Source organism: Gracilinanus agilis, chromosome 3, assembly GCF_016433145.1.
Source record: "Gracilinanus agilis isolate LMUSP501 chromosome 3, AgileGrace, whole genome shotgun sequence".
Classification (NCBI taxonomy): domain Eukaryota; kingdom Metazoa; phylum Chordata; class Mammalia; order Didelphimorphia; family Didelphidae; genus Gracilinanus; species Gracilinanus agilis.
The window spans coordinates 364,247,666-364,268,890 of NC_058132.1; the positions used below are offsets into that span (position 1 = coordinate 364,247,666).

Consider the following 21,225-nt stretch of genomic DNA (forward strand, 5'->3'; position numbering starts at 1 on the left):
AGACAGAGAGACAGAGACAGAGAGAGACAGAGAGAGAGAGAGAGAAATCATGAATCATATAACCATGGAAAAATATTCTAAAGAAAAAAAGGGGGAAAAACCTATGTGCTAGGCATTGCACTAAGGCAAAGAAAGGTAAAAAGAAGTCAGTTTTTAAGGATAAGCAAGGAGATGAGAGAAGACATTATATTAAAAAAAACTAGCTACATATAAATTATATACAGGATAAACAGAGAGGACTAAGACAAAAGAGGACTGGGAAAGAGAAACTGGGAGGTGGAGAGATTAGGGAATAGGGGATAAACCATGAACTTAACAAGGAATTAAAGGGAGGAAGAGAAAGACAGAGAAACAGGGACAGAGAGATAGAGTCAGAAAGTGAGAGTCAGAATAGAGAATTTTGATTATTATATAGTTTAAAAGTTCTCCATAAATAAAATAATTGAGGCAGAATTAGACTAAATAATAGAATGGTAAAATCTCTCTATTAAATATCATTGATAAAAGTATGATAATTAGAAGTTTCAGAGTAAAGGATGTCATAGAATTTGGAAATTTTTACTAGAAATTAAAGCTGTCCCACAATGGAATAGGCTCTCCCAGGAAGCAGTGAATTTCCTAGTCCTTAAGGCTGCTGAATAGATGCTGCAGGGAGGTTGTTGTAGAAGAGACACTTGTTCTGTAACTGATTGGACTAGCTGATTGCAGACAGCCTTTGCAACTTGGAGATTTTGTAATTTTTATATATAAAGAATGAGAGATAACAGATAAATAATATGAGTGTAAGGCTGAGAAATGCTGAAAGAACCAGAAGAAGGCCTCAATAATCTAGGGCAGAGCTTCTATGGGGGCAGAGAAGGGCTGAGCAAGATAAAAGACATGGAAAGAGGACATCAGTGAAATCACAGAAGCTAAAAGTATGTGCCAAAGTCAAAGCATGTATGTTACATTTCTCTAATGTTAGCAAGTGAAACACTCAAACAATTCGAAGTTTAAAAAAAGTATAAAAATATTACAAATCCTAACTATTTAGAAGTTGTCAGTATACTTTGACTCTGGTACTATTATATTCAATTCTTTTTATTTTTAAACTCTTATCAATACTGTAAAAATGAATCTCTTATCAATACTGAGTATTGGTTCCAAGGGAGAAGAATGTTAAGGGCTAGACCATGGGGGTTAAGTGACTTGTTCAGGGTCCAACAGCTAGAAAACATCTGAGGTCAGATTTGAACCTAAGACCTCCCATCTCTAGGTCTGGCTCTCAATCCACTGAGCCACCCAGATGCCCCCTATTGTATTCAATTCAAAAAAGCTTTTTAATAAATGGCTACTTCTTTTAGGCACTGTGCTAAGTGCTAGGGATTCATAGGCAAAAATGAAACAGTCTTTGCCCTAAAGGACCTACCTTCTACAAGCTATGTGACCTTGGGTAAGTACTTTTTACCTATCTGAAATTTGGATTTCTCACTGTAAAATGGAGAAAGTAACAGTTGTGCTTTTTTTTTATGAGCTTGGCTATAAAGATCAGATAAGCTAACATATGCAAAGTGCTTCATAAACTATAAATCTATGAATCTTTCATTATTTTCTTGTAGTTTAAATACTCTTTTTTTTATTGCTTTGAGTTTTAGCTTTTTCTCACTATCTCCAAAGTCAAGTTAGATGTATCTTTTGCTTGGTTCAAACATACAGATAAAATAGTTATTAAGTAATGAAAACTAATCTTGTTAGTTTATAGTTACATTTCATGTATATACTCTTCATGTATGTACTACAGAGAAAAACATTGAAAATACTATTAAGGGACAGATAGATGGTTGAATGGATTGAGAGCCATGAGGTCCTAGGTTCAAATTTGACCACAGACATCAATTGTCCATGTGACCCTGGGCAAGTCACTCAGCCCCCAGTGCCTAGCTGCTCTTCAGCTTTAGATTCTATACACAATATTGATTCTAAGACAGAAGGTAATGGTTTAAACAAAAGAAAATGCTATTAAACTGATACATAAAATATTACTAAGTGGAATAACTTTTATACATGCAAAGTAGCTTAGCCCTGCTATTTCTTAATTAGAATTATGTGCAGCTATACTCCATTTGAAATAACTTAATTTTAATAGAACTTTAAATTTAGGAAATTGATTAAAGTTGGCATTAATTTCATTTACCAAGCCCAGGAGCTTAATGAGTTCTCAAATTAGGATAGAACATATGTTAGATGGTGGCACCTACTGGTGACACATGATAATGTAACTCAGCTCTACAAAAAGACAAGGATACAAGAAGGTAAACTATGGATTTTTTTAGAGTGGCAGCAGGGGTTGTAATAAATTCTTATGTGAGAAAAGGCAGGAAGCCTAAGATGATGGAGGAAGAGAATAGAATTGAGGGTAACTCTTTAGCCAAACATACAAATCAGTCAACAAAGAATTATTAGATGCTTTCTATTGATCAGGTCTTGTGCTAAGTGTTGGGATACAAAGAAGGACAAAAAACAGGACTTAGCCAACCTAGTAGTTCTCTCTTTGATCTACAGAAGGAATTATTAATTTGCGTGGGTATGTGTATGTGTGATGGCCCCTTTGGCATTCTGGTAAAGCCTATGCATTTCTTCTCAAAATAATATTTTAAATGCATAAAATAAGTATATATTAATAAAAGAAATCCATTCTACTGAAATAGTTATCACAATATTTTTAAATTTCAGGAACTATGGTTTAGCATTGCTGATCTAGATTAAGACCTTGCTTTCTTAAAGGAAAATGTTACTCATTAGAGAAAATATTAATTGTATTAGGAAGAAGCAAACACATCTATATCATTAATTTTTACTATAAATTCAGAAGTCCATTCTTTTCTTTTAAGTAGTAGTAATTCCTATGCCCTCAGAAGGTAAATCTCTTGGATTCATTCTCAGATTCAGTATTAGGTACTTGAATTACTAACTGAGTCTTAGGAAATCTGCTTGACACTTGTGCTGTAATGACCAGGAAGAATGGCTTCAGTCTTACACCTGTAGACAACTGTCAGATATTTCATTGGAGTTCTAATGAAAAGGATTTGTAGGTGATCAAATTGAAACGAATGGCTAAAAAACCAAGATTTAGGGTTAACTATGGATGCTACTCTTTTATTATCTTCTTGCTTTATTAGGGCTAGTGGAAAGTGGGTGGTGGCTCTGATAGGACTTACATTTTTAAACATTCTTGTTTAGCTGACCAAATGTGAGCCAGGTCCATCAATTAGTGGGCTTTCTGCATAAAACTGACATTTTATGCCATGCATACAGTAGAGATGGTCATTGCTAAGCATTCTGCCCTATATCCAAACTTAAGCATCCTAAGACTTTCAGTGAGCAATTATAATGGTCAATACTTCTTTATGGTTATAACAGAAATCTAAGGAATCTTAGGTCTTGACCTGATTCTCTTCTGGGTATGGAGCAGCTATACAACATTTCTTTCCTTTATGCCCACATAGACATAAAAATGCCAGCTATAGTCTGAAACATGAGTTCTAGGTGAGGGGAAGGAAGAGGAAATGTATTAGACAACTCCCCAGTAAGCCCATTTACTATGAAAGAACACGACTTGGGAGTATAAACATGTCCCTAATCCTTCTCATTTAAACCTAATTATTGATTTTTTAAAAGCCTTACCTTCTCTCTTAGAATCAATACTGTGTATTGGATCCAAAGCAGAAGAGGTGTAAGGGTTAGGCAATGGGGGTTAAGGTATCCCCTGACACACCTAACCACCCCCCCTTCCCCAATTATTGCTTTATATGGCAAGTGCAAATAACTTTCTCACAATGAGGCTAAGGTTTGACTATGTTTGACTCTGCCACTCTAAAACTATTCTCCACTTGCTTGTGTCTCAGAATTGCTTTCGGAAATATGTGAATGAGATATCTACAACATATTTCTTTTTGGGTTAGTTGAGCCATGACTATGTTCTTAGGTTTCCAAAAAAAAATCAAGGGACCTGTCTTGTTTCAATATCTGTTATCCACACAAAAGGCCAAGAGTTAGCTGAAAAAAAGAATGAAATCCTTGTACTGCTTTGTAAGGAGGAAGGCATGACTTGTAAAGAATGCCTATGATTAGTTCAGTGGCCAACATATGCAGACATTTATGCTCTCCAGCAATTTTCTCAAAGTAATGGGCATTTTACTAATTAGTGCTCAAAGAGTCCAAAGGAGGGATATTTTAAGAATACATGCAATTTTCTTTTAATCTCATAAATCAATCAAAAATGTCCTATGTGGAAAGCTTTGCTTTGGGGCCTGGTATGTATCCTAGGAGTTGAGGCTATTGGCTTAAATTTTCATGAGTTTCAGTTTTTTTCTTCATTTATAGGGTTAACAATACCAAATTAAGTTGCTAAAATACTAGTTTACAGAATAGGGTTTCACAAGGGATAACTAATCAGAACTGAGAAACACTTGACAAATGTGAAGGGCTCTACCAATGCTTAATAAAAATCACTTTATCTATGCTTGTGATGAGAATTCGGGTATGCACTTTGATTATCAAAAATCTTAACCCTATCAAAGTTGGCGCATTTTTCAGTGAGGTAACATTTATTTGGATGGATAAGCATATGGAAGTCAGATGGTTAAAGTTGTTCTTAATTTAATGATGCACTTGGAAGGAACCACATAGAGCTAGAGAGCGTGAGTGCTGTACAACCAAGTGTCCTGCGTTAAATATGGTGCATAATCTGGGGCTAACATATGGTAATAATTCATGGAGTGATAGAAAATGTTAATTCCGCTAGTCAGAGGATGACAAAGATCTGTCTGATGAGGAGCTAGCAATTAGATGGGGATGATTAAAGATGCTGGACCTGGTTCAGGAATTTCACAAGTACTTGATCACCATAGAGGACAGTGTCAATTCTTTATGTTCCTGCCAAATTTCATAATATGGAGCTGTCTCCCTTTCCTTCTTTCTTTCTTCCCACTTACTTTTGAAGCTATCACTACTCTCCCAGTAACCCAGTGTTACTTCCATTCTTGACTCTTTTACCCCTCTTAAATAATGTTGCTGCTCTTTTCATGTCTACTACCACAACATTGTAAATAAAGATTGATGTAAATAGTCCTCTCTCTTGGCATTTAAAGCTCTTCAGAATGTGGCTCCTTCTTCCCTTTCTAGTATTATACTTTATTGCAAGGACTTTATAATTCATCTTTACTGGCCTACTTGCTCTTCCTTATACACATAATACTCCATCCTCTCTTTTCATGACTTTACCCTATCTGTTCCCCATATGTGAAATATTCTCCTATCTCACTTTGTACTCATTTCTTTGGATTCCTTGAGGAATCAGCTCAAATCCCACCATCTGTAGGAGGCCTTTTATGCCGTGTGCCATTCTCCCATCCCTACTATTAGTATCTTCTCCTCTGAGATTACTTTCTATTTACACTTTCTGTGTCTTGGATGTACCTAGTTACTTATATGTTGTCTCCACGAGTTCCTTGAGGAAAGAGATTATTTTTGCCTTTTCTTTTATCCCCAGTGCTTAACAAAGTGTTTGCCACAAAGTAAATGTTTAATAAATGATTATCTACTTATTAAATTCTGCCTTCTCTTCCAAAACTCTTCCCTCCCCCCAAATAATAAAAAACAACAAAATGTGTAGAATACAGCTGAAGTGTACGGTCGATCAAATTTAAAATATCTCAGAGCCAAAACTCATAGATCTTAATCATGCATCCTGTATTTGTTGTTGTGGTGGGATCAGAGTTTAAAGTTAAATTTCTTTGAAACTTACAGATAGACGGTGGATTGTCAAAGGTTGCTGCTCTCTCCCGAATAACTCCTTACATTTTCTTAGATTTGTATGACTTGAGGCATTTATATAATTTTTCAGAGAAAGCATGGACATGAATGGATTGACCTTCCCCACATGGTAGCTATAGGAGATAATGTTCATGGTGGAGAAGGATATGTGAATATAATGGGTGATTCTCATAATTGGGTGAAGGTGAAGTATCTGATCAAGGTTCCATAAGGAAGTGCCTGGATCAAGATTTACTATTCTCCAATGGGATCACAAAAAGTGTCTATCAACCACAACATACAGAAAGAAAAAATATTGTCTTGCCTCAAGTGGGTTTGAAACTTCTGTGCTGCTGCCTTCTCAGACTTTCCATTGATGTCACTTTGGGGGCAGGGTTTAGGTGAGTAACTGTTGGAGGGAGGATTCAAACAATGAATAACTATTGGAGCCAGTGGTTTGTGGAAAAGGAGGTTTGTAACTGGATGCATAGTGTCAATCAAGATTTTGGTCTCATTTTGTCTGGGGGGAGGAGTTCAAGCTGAAATCAGCCTTCCAACAAATGATGTACTTTTGATGAGTTTCTGAATAAGATGTTGGTTTGATGGGGCACAGTATTAAAAGGAATATTTAGCTGAAATATGGGAAAAGTACAAAATGGAGGTGAGAATCCAACAAATTGATAACTTCTTCCTTTATAGAATATTCATGAGTCAAATCTTTTTGCTGAAAAGGGCATTATTAGTCTTGTTATATAGACCAAGTTGAACTGGTTTTGCTCTCTTCAGAGCCTTCATTTTTAGAAATAAACATATTTGGAGAATACATACTATACATACATGTATACATATATATATACACACATATATAATATACATACATACATATAAAATTAAGAATTGAACTGGGTTTGGTTTCCACGGAACACACTCCACATATAGAGGCATCTGGTAGCACAGCATATACAATGCTAGGTCTAGAGTCAGGAAACCTGAATTTCAACCTGACCTCTAACAATTACTAGTTATGTGATCCTGGGCAAGTTTGCTTCAGTTTCCTCATCTATAAAATGGGAATAATTATATCACCTCCTTCCCAGGATTGTTGTTAGGATCAACTGAGATATCTGTAAAAAGTGCAATGTCTAGCAGATAATAGGTGTTACATAAATGCTGCTTCCCTTTCCCTTCTCCTAATATACAAATCCACTCCAGCAAGCTATACCTACAGATTCAGCTAGATAGCCATACCTTTGATTACTTTAAGTTCCTGCAGGGAAGAAAGACTAAGTGATCATCATTTTTATCAATTATGAATTACATTTCTGGTTAACCTTCAACCCAAAAGAAAATCATTGTATCTCTTATAGAGAAAATGAGATTTGAATATAATAAGTTCAGAGGTCATACTGCTTCTTGAGGAGTTTTGATCCTAGGAGTTTTTTCTTTTTGAGCTCCAAAATGTAGTGGCTGTCAGTGCAAGTCATAATTCAATAGAGTTCTAATTTTAAAATTTTATTCTCTGTTACTTAATGCATTCGATCTAAAATTCAGCCTTTTTCTGCAGTGGAATATTAGAATGGGGAATGAGGAGATCTTGCTCCTATAAATGGTGACCATGAACAAGTTATGCTCTTTTGCTTATCTATAAAATAAGGGAGCTTGATTTGGTTTGGGCTACTGTTCCAGTGATGACATTCTATGGTATATGAGTTACAACCAAAGAACTCCTGTAAAGGAATGAGTACATTGTCCTTTCATGGGGCGGACTTCACTAGTCTGAGATTGGGTTAGCTGTGCTCAGAAGTTCCCTATTTCATCTTAACAGCCCAGGTGGTTTTTCCCTGGGCAGAGTAGAAGCAAGGATCTCTAAGAATCCAGCTAGCAGCCCCTGTAGTGAATGGTCTTTTCTAATCTCATAAGAAAAAGTCACCAATTTGTGGCTAGTCTTGAACTGCTGATCTTATTGAAACATAAGTCTAATAAGGCCAACTAAATGGATCAGAAAATTAAACTAATTGATCCTGACCTGCATTTGAAATAACTAGTGGGCACACATGAAACCAAGCCCTAAGGCCTTATATCCAATTTTTGCAAGATGTGAACTGGAAAATCAGAAACAAAGTCCTTTCACTTCAGCAACAGCTAATCATTCCAATTTAGGAAAGAGCTCTTTAGTGTTTAAAGCTTACATGCAGTTGAACAGAGGAAGATGAGAGAATTCTTTTTGCATCTTAAGTAAGCGAATGCTAAATCTTTTTTTAAGATCTTACTTTGATTTCTTCATGTACAGCCAGTAGACTATACCAGCAACAAGAGCAGCGAGGAGAAGGCCGACGACAATACCCACAATTAACTTGGCTTGGTCATTTACTTTTTCTTTATTTTCATCTAAAACAAAGAAGGAAAGTCCATGCAATTATAGATAATGCGAATGATTTGTAGCAGAAGTCAATCTAAGCTGCTAATTCTAGTTTAAAAAAAAAGGCAAAAAAAAAAAAAGCCAAAGCAAAACCAAAAAAATAAAATAAAACAAACAAAAAAGGTGTACTATGAATCCATGCAAACTTTACTTGTGTGATTTTTAAGGAAACATTTTTAACATTCTTACTAACTTGTCTCATCTACTATTTTAATTTCAGTCAAAATTCTGGACAGCTGGGGAAATTACTCAACCAATGATACTTCATAAATCTTGAGCTGATAGTCAAGGAAGAGAAGTCTGTCGCATAGTACCTACCACTTAAATCGTCTGCCTCATCTTGTTCTGGAATACTGACTGAAATGAAAAATGTTAATATGAAATTAAAAACAAAACTTGTTGATATATGAAAGTTACCTTTTACCAAAATAGTATGATGTCATATTACTTAAAGACAAAAATCTATCCTGTAGAATTAAAGGGGGAAAATTACACTTACTGGAGCAGAAAGTTCCCTATAAAGAAGATAATCTCATCTTTAAAAAAAGCATCAAAATTTTATAATTCATAGGAAAATGCACAGTTGACAATGTGTTGACTGACCATGAATACTCTGGTATTCATTTGATTGTCAACTATCAACCAGCTTGGAATGATGAATAGTTTTGAGATTAGTTATCTGCCACATGAATGTCATCTCAAGATCCAGAAAACAGAAAAAAGGTATAATTTGAGGAGACAGTGATATTCAAAAAAGATATTTAAGTGGCTAGACACAGACTCCTCAGGGTAGGATACATAAATGCATTTGAATTGAATTCAGTTTTTCTTATAGTAGGATACTTTTGTGTTTTTAGGTCCTCCCTTCATCTCCTCCCAACCCACATCTATCTATTAGTCCATGACATCATTCTTCTCTACTTCTGATCTGACCTTCAATCATTATCCTCATTCAGGTCTGATCTTCTGGGGCTAGTTAGCACGGAGGAATACCTTATTAACCTGTCCTATTGTGGCTACCAGTTGTGACCTGATAAAGAAAAATAACTTAAAAGATAAGTCAGCAGATTCCTCTCCAAGCTTGGCGTATGGAGAGGATGATGTAGTGAAATAGTACCAGCTTGGAAATCAGAAATCTTAGGTTCTTGTCTTTGCTCTACCATTTATAAACCACTAATTAGCTGTGTAACTTGGGCAAGCAATTTATTTAAACCACTCTGGGCCTTGGTTTTCTCAGGTATAAAATAAAAGGTGGGCCTAACGTCCCTTTCAACTCTGTAGTCTGAATCTCTCTGACCTTTGGCAAAACTCTTAACCTTTAAATTAAGCACTGTTTTCCCATCCTTGAAAATGGGAACAATATGTGCCCTGGCTACACTCCAAAATGCTCATTAGACTCAAATGAGAGGTATTTTACATAAAAGAACAATGTAAAATGTAAAGTAAAAAAAGGCAGGATTTTTTTTTTTTGGATTTCAGTCTTGCTCAGCACTGTTTTAAAACTTAACAAAGACAGTGATAATTTGACATTAAAAAATGATTTACAGTTTCATGTTAAATGGCAGGCTATTGCCATCAGATGGAATGAAGTATTTAACTTGTGATGTGCTGGTCTAATTTCCATATTGGCAAAGTTCCCTTCTCCCTTTAAGATGATTCATTTCAAGATATAAAAATTTAAAAATATGTATCTGTGTGCTTGGGTGTAACTGTTATTATATCAGTTGGATACAATTATATGGATGAATATGTAATATATAACATATGATATACATGTATGTATCTACTTGTATTCAACTGTAGCTGTGTGCTAGACACTATAAACCAAGAGTTCAAAAATTAGCTTTTCTACACCTTTTCTAGAGGGGGAAAATGAGTCTAATTAACTTCTCTCTCTGTCTGGACAACAATGTTAAGAATATTTCTATGCAGGACTTCAAAAGAAGAGAATAAAGAAAAGAGAATGAAAATACATTTGGGCTTGACATACTTACAGGGATGTTTTAAAATATAATTTCTTCTCTCACTTTTATTCTGAACACAAAAATGGCATAAGCAAAAACAATTGAATTCACATCCTTTGCAGCTTAGGGGGAAAAGCTCCCTGCATAGAATGTGGATTCTGATTCATGCATCATGAAGTGACTTGATTGTCAGACAAGACTTTTACTTGACAGACAAGAAAAGAAGAATCTTATGAAAATGATAGTGGGGACAAAATAATAAATGCATAAAACTTACCATAATGGGAGGAACAGGAAGATGGAATTGAAGACTTTAAATTAAAGAGGGTTAACCTCAGTTTGTCTTATATTTCTTTTAATGTCAGAAATGAAATACTCACTAGCAGAGACATTCAAGGAGTTTACTGTTCTCTCCAGCTGGTTTTCTGCTGTGCAAGTTAATGTAACATTCTCTTCAGGAGAAATGATAATTTTACTATAATACCTGCCATTGACATAAGGGGACTCCTCCGTCTGTAAATGGAAAAAGCAAGGTTAATTTTGAAAGAGAAATTAATGGGGAAAAAAGGAGTGAACTAATAATTGAAAAGGTACTATTCCCTGAGAAATGTCTATAATGGGGAAAAATTATGAAATGCATCATTTGGGATCCTATTTATATTTATAGTAATCTTAATTAAGATCTTAATTTTTAAAATTAAGCTCACCTCTCTTTATTAAAAGAGAGAGGCTTAGACAACATTTCCACAACAGGAGACAAAGAGAACAGAGGAGAAACAAGAATGGGACTGGAAGGAAGTAATCATGAAGTCTCATCCTAACTTGGCCATTAGTTAGCTAAGTAACTTTTGAGGAATCATCTGCCTTTGTTTTATCTTGATTTCTTTATCTTTTAAAAATGGAGGGATTACATCTCTAAGGTCCTACCTGAAAAATACTACATATCATAATGCTTTCCAGTCCTCAAATAAATAATGCTACACATGTATGAATTGCCTTTTTTTTTAACTCTTTCCTTCCATCTTAGAATCAATACTGTGTGTTGGTTCTAAGGCAAAAGAGTGGTAAGGGCTAGGCAATGGGGATTAAGTGACTTGCTCAGGGTATCATAACTAGAACATGTTTGAGACCAGTTTTGAACCCAGAATCTTCCTTCTCTGAGCCTGGCTCTCAATCTACTGAGCCACCTAGCTGCTCCCATATGAATTGCTTTTCAAGTTTACATGGCCAAGTTTAGTTTAAAAAACAAAACTGAACTCATAATAGTTTTTTATGATTATATGTTTTCTCATTCAATGGATGTGAATGGTACAATTATTATCACAGAGCATGTGGTGGTCTGGGAAATTTTTCTTTGTTAAAAAATATCCACAGGGGCAGCTGGGTAGCTCAGTGGAGTGAGAGTCAGGCCTAGAGACAGGAGGTCCTAGGTTCAAACCCGGCCTCAGCCACTTCCCAGCTGTGTGACCCTGGGCAAGTCACTTGACCCCCATTGCCCACCCTTACCAATCTTCCACCTATGAGAAAATACACCGAAGTACAAGGGTTTAAAAAAAATATCCACATACTCAAAGTTTGGGAGTCAGATACAGAATTTCAATAAATTGTTATTCTTAATAAGCAGCCCTCCTAACAAATTATTATCTTTCATCATACAACATAAATAGAATTCTACCTCATTAGTTTGTTAAATGTTCTTCCCAACCAATATTAATGATATTTTATCTTTAGTCATGATATGTATGAAACAATCCATTCTCAGCAGTGTTATTTGTATTGTACAAGGAATTTATTCTAAACAGTTAGTTGTTGACTAAATGTAAAAAGGATAAGCTGTTTGGGATATGGTACCATTAGCCTTTAATTCCTATGTGGTCTAGTTAGGTTTAATCTATTCTATAATCAGAGAGAGAGGATAGCTTTTACTCCATCAGTTTATCTATTTAGTCTTGCTTCTCAAATTCCTGTTAAAAACTGTCTCTAGACTATAAAATAATCACTTTGCAGTGGGAAGAGCATTGAAACTCTGAAGTTAGAGGACCAGTGTTCAGGGCTCATCATTGATGAATACTATTTGAGTGATCCTGGGCAAATCACTTAACTGCCATTGGCCTCAGATTTTTTTCTCCCCTATTAAAATGAGAGAATAGGAGTAGGTGGCATCTGAGGTCCCTTCCAGCTCTATATCTATCTCTTGAGCAGTGCTTAGGGGATCTAGAGCTGGCCTTGGAGTCAGGAAGCCTTAGTCTTACTTCCCATCTCTGATACCTATGGGCAATATGATTCTGGGTAAATAACTAATTTTCAATATGTCAGATAGTAATCTAAGACTGTAAGTTTCAGACCTATACTGTTGGAAAAAGTTTCTTCAGAGAGCATACCAACGAAATCATAAGTCTAGACTTTAAAACAATCCTTTCTTGATTATTTTGTGCAACTGCAAACTTTTTTTTTATAGGAAGGAATCTTTCTCTACATTAGGTAGCCCTCCTCTGACAATATCTAGTACAGTATTGAATATCTTATTATTGTTCAAACATTTTGGTTGTGTCTGATTCTTAGTGACCACATTTGGGGTCTTCTTGGCAAAGATACTAGAAAGGTTTGCCATTTCCTTCTTGAGCTCATTTAACTGATGAAGAACTAAGACAAATAGGGTGAAGTGAGTTCTCCAGTATCACCCAACTAAAAAGCATCTGAGGCTAGATTTGAACTTAGGAAGATGAGGCTTCCTGATTTCAGGACTGTACCCACAATGCCACCTAGTTGTTTCATTGGATACATAGCAGTTGCTAAAAAAAATCATCATTGACCAGTGGAAGGAGTATCAATTGAGGGAATAGAGAAGGTTCACATAAGTCTATCACCACCTGAGGGAATATAACACAAAGAATAAAATGACAACTTCATTTTTTTCTCAGAAGCAGAGCACCGTGAGAATTATAATTAATATCCAAAATACTCCAAGTATTACGTTTAATAAGATTTATTAATAACTTGAAGTAAAAGAAATAAAAGGCAAAGGTAAAAGCTTAAATCAAAAGCCACCTTTCCCAGCCTTCAGGAAGAAGAGAGAAAGAGAGGCAGAGTTACCTACAACTATATACAAACAATGTAAGCATGCAACTTGGGGATGAAGGGAAAAGGATGCTGGGTAATAAAAAAGAATTCTTGGAGATGGAGTCCAAAGGTTGAAGATTTCTAATTTAATACAGCACCATGGTTTCTACCTGGATAGCAAAAGCTTCAATTTTACACCATTCAAGAATACTTCATACAAGATTTTCTTTGGATCCTTGACCATTTTCCTCTTTTCCCCTCTAGAAATGATGCCTTTACACTTTCCTAGGTTGATTCTCATTTCATATTTTGTTGATACTATTGCTATTTCAAGGTCTTTCTTTTTCCATGCCATTTACATAAACTAGAATGTGAAAATGGATAAATAAAACAAAAGCTGCTCAATTTACCAAATAAAAAAAAGTAAAAGGCAAACAAAGAGCCACACAAATGTTAAAAGACAAGAGTTACTTTCAATAGTCATACACATTGCTATCAAGTCAGGTTCCAGGGAATGCGTATTTAGGTACTGAAAGTTGAGGCAATAGGGTGTAGTGTATAAAGTGATGGACTCCAGAGTCAGAAAGATCTGAGTCAGAATTCTTTATCAGAAAATTCACTAGCTGTGTGATCCTGGGCAAATCACTCAACCTCTCTAGGCCTTAGTTTCTTCATATGTAAAAGGAGGAGGATAGAACTGAAATATCCATGGAACCATCCAGCTCTTAACCTATCATCTGTAATTAGGACTTCTGCCTCCTCTTTTGCATTCTCCTATGCTTAAATGTGGCTACAGGGCAGGATAAACAGCCACTTGTCCCTGAGAACACAGCTCCTACTTCCATGAAGTAGCTGGCAAGAGAGAGCAATTCCCAAGCACATATTTCAAAAGCTTTGGGGAAAAAAATACTGATTACACATGTTATACGCCTCTCTCTCTTCTCTGATCATTTTGTTTTGGGACGTTATACACCCATGGCAGTGTATACCTTTGTAATCCCACACAGTGCCAAATACCAGAAAAGGGAGAAAGACATAGAATTTGATGAGATATATGATCACCACCACTCTCTTTTCCCCTCCCATAATTTGTGCATTGACTATTCTAGGACATGGTACTGCATAACCACCTGGGTACCAGGGAGGCTGGAATAATTTTAATTATAAAAAGAAAGTGACAGCCTTTTGTCTCATGTCTTATGACCAGCCCCAAGCAAAACAAGAGGTAACTCAGAAGTTATAAATAACCATATGGAACACTAATATTCCCGAAGAGATATTCCTTAGCCAGTGCCTGGGAAAGAACAGCTCATGCAGCATCTTTGTATGTTTAAAAAAAAAAGGAACCTATCAAGAAAACCATTATACCTAATCTCCAACTGCTTGTAATGCTTTCTATCTGAGAATCTAACAGACTGACAGTTTCATGGGTTTACAATTTTGAACTCCCAACGATAAGCCAGATTTTCACTCTCTTTGATATTAGAATTGGCATGAGGTTATGACCAGAGTTCACATAAGAAAAAGACATTTGTAACTCATGAATGCAAAGACCTAGTCTTCTTTCGAGAGGTAGTGGTGGTTGGGGGGCAGGGAGGATGCCATGCAATGTAACTACCTCACTAAAGCAACCTTCCCTACCCCACTTTATGTCCCAAAGGGTCTCTATATCTGGATCCTACTTAGACATAATCACAGGGAGCCATATATTGAAATGAAATTACTGCCTTTTCTAGTACTATGTTAAGAAATAATTTTAGGAGGGGCAATCCCTTAATAAAAGGAAACACATTAATAGAAGCTAATTACTACACTCGAATATATACATTTATGAAGCAGCAAAGTGTTTCTATTAATTTTTAATCACCTAGATTTAAGGGGAAAAAGTGACCATTGAATATACAAAATATCCTACTTTCCATTCTTTTCAAAAGAGATACTGAGAGAGCAATAGACAATATAATTTGACTTCTTTTCATGACTCTCGATAAAAGAAATTTGGAGGTATCATGTTTTACTGGATAGAAAGCTGGCCTCAAAACCAGGAAGACTTGATTTTAATTCTCACCTCTGACATACTGACTCAGTTCAATTTGCTTAAAAATTTTTTCATAGCTGTGTCACAGACGTATGTCTAAAACTATTAAGTTGCTGAATTGCATTGGTAGAAAGAGCTTCCTCACCAGGGACTTCCCAGTACCAAGAAGGTTACAGCCCAAATTATTCCCATTATATCCAGGATAAAAATCAATTTGAAAAGTTTTGAGTCTCCTTTTCTTCCCTTCAGTGCTATTCAGAAGTTAATTAGAAAGTTCCCTTTTCAGATCTAGAATATATATAGATAAGTATATGTTGATACCAAACCAGCCTCATGTCTTGGCCACCAAAATAAAACCATGCAATGATTAAGGACAAACAATGAGAAGAAAAATACTTGCTTGGTTTATGACGCTTCCACTGCCTGTAATTGTCCACTGGACAGCCGGCTTGGGAAAACCTTCCACGTGGCAGGTAATTGTTTTAGACAATCCATTTGGATCAGTTTTCTTTGTCATTTTAATTTGAGGTTTTCCTAAAACATCAGCATAATTAAAATATTGTGGTAAACTGACTATGATAAATGAAACCAACTATAGAATTACCAGGGTTTTGGAAAGAAAAATAGGTTGCATATAAACGACTCCCTTTTATTACCTTCCACAATTAGAGTCAGAGATTCTCTTTTCTTTAACCCTTCAACTTCTTGCAGATTGGTTTCACAGACATAGTTCCCAGCATCCTGATACTGTAGACTGGAAAATGATGGCCTAGACCGCAGCTTGGTATTATCCTGATTAAATGAAAAAGTTAATTATTTTGCATGGCTCAGTTATAACTGTAGGAATATTTACACAAGAATAATTAAAATCTAGACTAATAATTTTTGACAGCCTAATGATCAATTACTCCCTCTTTCCTACTCATGAAAATGTGAGGTTTTTTTCTTGCCTTTAATAAAGCAAGCATATGAAAACAAAATGTTTTCTTTATTTTTTCTCACATTTTAGTATAATAATAATAATAGTGTGAAATAATAACAAATAACATTTATATATTTAGAGATAACATTTATATCATGCTTAGAATGGGCCAGGGAGTGTGTTAGGTGCTTCAAAATTATCATCTCATTTTATCTCCATAACAACCCTGGGATATAAGTAAGGAGAAACTGAAGAAAACAGAGGTTAAATGACTTACCCAGAGCCACACAGATAGCAGATGTCTGAGGATGGTTTTGAACTCGGGCCTTCCTGACTCTAGACCTCTCTTTCTATCCACTGTGCTACCTAGCTACTTACTCATTGGCATACTTTGTTGTCTGAACTCGGGAAGATGAGACTTCTTGATACCAGGGCTGGCACTCTACTACACCACCCAGCTGACTCATATTGGGGTGTGTGTGTGTGTGTGTGTGTGTGTGTGTGTGTGTGTGTGTGTGTGTGCATGTGTATGCAGAAGTATCTAGATGAGTCAAATGCCCTAGTTGTTAACAACTTATGTATCTATGTAACACATGGGGATGGTCTCTGCCCACCATTGCTTTAAATGCCCTGATTCCACTTTTTAGGAATTTAGTCAAAGGGTCAGGACACCACAGAGGAAATGGATAAGATTGACATCTGATAACTCTGGTTAAAAAACAAAGGGGGTGTTCTGCTGTAATGTGCAGTGCTGAAATCAGGGTCACATCACTATTGTTGGCACAACTTCCCCAAATGCCAAAGGAGCAATGACCAGTTCCACTTTACCATCTGTGGCACTAAAAAAACAACAATGATTGGACATGGGTGTCATTTGCTATATTTCCAACAATTACTTGGAAATATAGAGAGGAATTATTAATGGAGGCCTATTAAGAATTTACACATTTAATATGTGTTCTAGGTACTTGGATGGCAAATTCATATTCATTATAATACATTTAAAGGAGTACATATTCCTACTTTTGTTTAGAAATTAACATTTCTAAAGTTGTTAAAGAAACACCTTCAGAAAAATCTGCCTATATAATCTATCTTTCTATCATTATATGAGATATTTGGCTAATATTTTTCTGTCCTAATATTTTTCTAAATTATAATGAATTTACAAAGGAAGCTAGTAAAAATATTACTCACTTTCAACCAAACAACAGTTGCATTCCTACTAGAAGATATAGTACATGTCACAGGAAGAGCATCGCCAATCTGCTTAGTTACTTCCCCACTTGGGTTAAGGGACAAATCCAAATCTGTCAAGCAAAAGAACTGTTTGAAATGCAAACCTCAGAAAATGAAAATATTCAAAATACTATTTCTTTTTTGCTTTTGAATGGGAGGAAGTGATGAAAGAATAAAAACCTAGCAAGTGATTTGAAACATAGACCATATTTATATTTCAATGAACTGGACTGTGGTCTGCTCACTATGGCCATTAAACAGGCAGTCTGGATTGTCAAATGGTCAATCCAATCAATAGGTTTGGATTGTACTGAAATTGGATTTAAATTCTAGAGGGGGGAGGGTAGGCGGAATTTATTTCTGTAAGGAAACAAATGATATAAGAGAAACTATTATTGGAAAAGAAGGTAACATAAAATATGAAAATCAAGCATCTTTAGCAAGTTGATGCTAAAAAAAAGCACGCAGGAAATATTCTAAAACTCACTTCACAGAGATACTAATAAACTAGTTAGGCTTATAAAGCATGTTGTTTTTTTTTTGTCCTTTTCATCTGGTTGAAAAGTTAGGCAAAAATTACACTGAAGCATGCTGTCAGAAAATAAGATTTTAAAGAACACAATGTACAAATATCCCTATATATATGTACACAAATATCTGAAAAGTGAAATGTTTCTCTAAAGAGCTTGTTGATTTAGGGGGAATAGTACAAAGAAATATATCTTTGCTCCCTCATTTTAATTATGCTTTTCTAAAATACATTTACATTAAAACAAAAAAAATTTTTTTCACCTGGATTAACTAGAGGAAGTAGATTCGAGTGTCAAATTCAGTGCTAGGTGAAGTAGAATGCTTTCTTATTTGAATGGTTGACTAAGGGAATGAGAAGTTAGAATTATCTAAAAGGGTTGTGAGGAACATGAGCAATTATAAAATAATTAGTGTTGTGATTGAAGGGAAGGGTAGAAAAAATTTCATTCCCCCTCAAGTACTTGGGGAAGAATTGGGGAATTCATTGATAGACTGGGACTTCTCTTGTACAGTCTACTATTTAGTTATTTGGTCTTACTATTGTACCCATGGAAAAGAAAACAGATTTGTTTTCAGGGAAAAACAAATAAAAACTCAAATAGGCTACCATTTTCTTTTAAAATAATTAAAATGTTCATTTTCTCTGGCTTCTCTCTTAAAACTCAACTATCACATTCCACTCTTGCTTTCAAATTAAAATGCATTTAAAAACAAAAGCCCACATAAACACCTGAAACCCAATTAAATTGTCACATATTTCCTCCTTATTCCTATTCCTATAACTGCTGATTATCAAGAAACCACTGTGACTTTATTATCAGCTTGTTCTTCCAGCTAGATCTTCAGTTAACAGATACTAAACCTCTCATTTCTTAGGATTTTGTAGTCTTTCAAAAGCAAACAACCCCTAATATTCTCCTGGAGCTATGGATTCTTGACACAAGACCCTTAAAAGCAATTTATATATGGTGTCTTTCAAAGTTATAGCTATCTACATACTTCATTTTACCATGTCACCAGAAGACAGAAAGGTTTGCAAAGAAGTCTATTAAGGACACAGGGCAGTCCTGGATAAACGATCCCATAAATGGCTAGTTTTGTTCATATTGAGAGAATGGCAAGGAAATTCTTTCTTATTTAGGGATGCTACTGATATACAAACTACTGATACACAAACTGATATACAAACCAGATTTACTCTGGTCAGTAAAATATGAATACTGGACAGAACAAGCCAATTTTTTGTGGAGGAACATTTGCTTAAAAATCCTATTCTTTGCTTTTGTTCCTTAGAGTGCTACAGATAACTCATTACAATAGGGCCATCTCTTTATACTATCCTAATATGTCAGTAATCAGCAATTGGTATGTTTGTCTAGGTATCATATATCTTCCTACCTCCCTTCTTACATGTTTACCTGAGGCTTTAGCTTAAATTCTCTGATGTTACCTAAACAATGACAGCTGAAAAGAACTCTAGAGCTTCTTTCCCAGGAAAATTCTTGAAGATCATTGAAGTCTCTTTTCTCTTTTGAAGCAGGATGAAGTCTCAGGCTCAAGGGATTATACTGAATCACCCAGAAGGAAGGCTCTCACTGATACTACCGGATACCAAAATCTCATTACAAGACTGGTCTTCATATCCAAGGAAAAATGACAAGTGCACTGGGGCCATCTTTGAAGTCTGAGTGCCTCCAGGGCCATACTGCAAGTGGGTCTCCTGACTGCATGAAACCCATTCTCAAGCTGCACCTGCCTTGCCAGTATCTCCACAGGATAGACTGCCCTGAATGAGAAAATCAATCTCTAGGAAGGTCAGATCAAGTATTTGTTCTTTTTGTGTCTCTGTGCAGCTCTCCTTTTGCCTCACTGAGCTCACATAGCTTTAGTCTAAAGATGAAAAGCACAGGTTAAAAGAGAATAAAAGTGAGGTTGAAGAGGACTTTGATTCTGATGATGCTTCTGCTTTTAAAAACTGTCAATACGGATTCATTGGTCAATGAAATTGTTTTAATAAGTCCTGATCTGACTCCCAAAGCCAAAGTCATTGTAACTGGTTTTGATTATGGGTGCTTTCCTAGAATTTTTGCTCTCTATTAAATAAATTTTTATTAGACAAAGCTTCCATAGGTCAGCTACTGCTTCTGTGATTTTCAGGAACATTTAGTCAGTACATCACCATATACAATGACTCATTATTCATAATAGATACCCATTTCTGATGCTACAAATTGAGGGAATTTAGAATGATATTATACTTACAGCACAATTGAAAGTTGCATTAATTAAATCCACACATTTCACAAACTTTGTAATACAAAGATTGAACCCATGTGGTACTGAAACACATGAACTTAATTCTAATGAAACCAGGTCATTTAAAACAGGTCATTGCAACTTGTTTACAAAGGGAGCTAGAAATTGCTTTTTGGAAAATGTGCATGAAAAAATAAGGTAACTTACAGTGCACTGTGATGGTTGTGGCAGCAATCATACTTTTTTCATCTGTTAGAGAGCATTTGTAGTCTCCTGTCGCATTTCGTCTTACATCTGTCAATACGTAAGTATTTGAGCTTCTTATACCTTCTGGCTGTCCCTTTGGATAGAGGTAAAACAGCCTGTGATTACACTGGATAGCAGAGATGAGGACAATCATATTTCTTAATGACTGCAATATAGTTCCTTCGGTTTTGAGAGGGAAGAGGTTTGCTTGAATGAAATATATAGAACTTGTGATTGGAATTTAAATTCAAATGTTTGGCATTTTGCTTTTGTGTTGCTAGATTTTTTAGAGAAGAAATAATAAAGGCATTTTATTACACAAATCATTTAAAAATTAAAATAAACGAAATGTACAAAAAACAATTTGAAAATTATTGTTAAATTATTTTTAGAGCCAAATATCTGTACTGTTCTTGACATTTGGGTTTCATGTCCTGAGTTATTGTTCTGCTTGGGGCGAGGTGCTTGTTTTCGGTTGTTCTTGGACAGGTATGTTTTTCTGGCTGCATAATTTTTTTTTTTTACATTTTTAAACCTTTAACTTCTGTGTATTGGCTCTTAGGTGGAAGAGTGGTAAGGGTGGGCAATGGGGGTCAAGTGACTTGCCCAGGGTCACACAGCTGGGAAGTGTCTGAGGCCGAATTTGAACCCAAGACCTCCCGTCTTTAGGCCTGACTCTCAATCCACTGAGCTACCCAGCTGCCCCCCTGGCTGTGTAATTCTTAATTGGTGCTTCAGATATAGTTAAACAATCTCC

The 21,225-nt window shown here is 35.6% G+C and overlaps 1 protein-coding gene across 1 annotated transcript in view; it reads right to left on the reverse strand.

Annotated features, from left to right (window-relative positions):
- Nucleotides 1-6,048: 6,048 nt before the first annotated feature.
- Nucleotides 6,049-21,225, reverse strand: part of ALCAM (activated leukocyte cell adhesion molecule) — a 141,909-nt gene continuing 126,732 nt past the window's right edge. The window contains exons 8-15 of the mRNA XM_044669194.1: nucleotides 20,430-20,562; nucleotides 17,394-17,506; nucleotides 15,931-16,066; nucleotides 15,675-15,808; nucleotides 10,557-10,689; nucleotides 8,531-8,569; nucleotides 8,064-8,181; nucleotides 6,049-6,202 (exon numbers count right to left, since the gene is read on the reverse strand). Of these exons, the coding sequence (XP_044525129.1) occupies nucleotides 6,049-6,202; nucleotides 8,064-8,181; nucleotides 8,531-8,569; nucleotides 10,557-10,689; nucleotides 15,675-15,808; nucleotides 15,931-16,066; nucleotides 17,394-17,506; nucleotides 20,430-20,562 (960 nt within the window). The remainder of the gene's footprint in view (nucleotides 6,203-8,063; nucleotides 8,182-8,530; nucleotides 8,570-10,556; nucleotides 10,690-15,674; nucleotides 15,809-15,930; nucleotides 16,067-17,393; nucleotides 17,507-20,429; nucleotides 20,563-21,225) is intronic.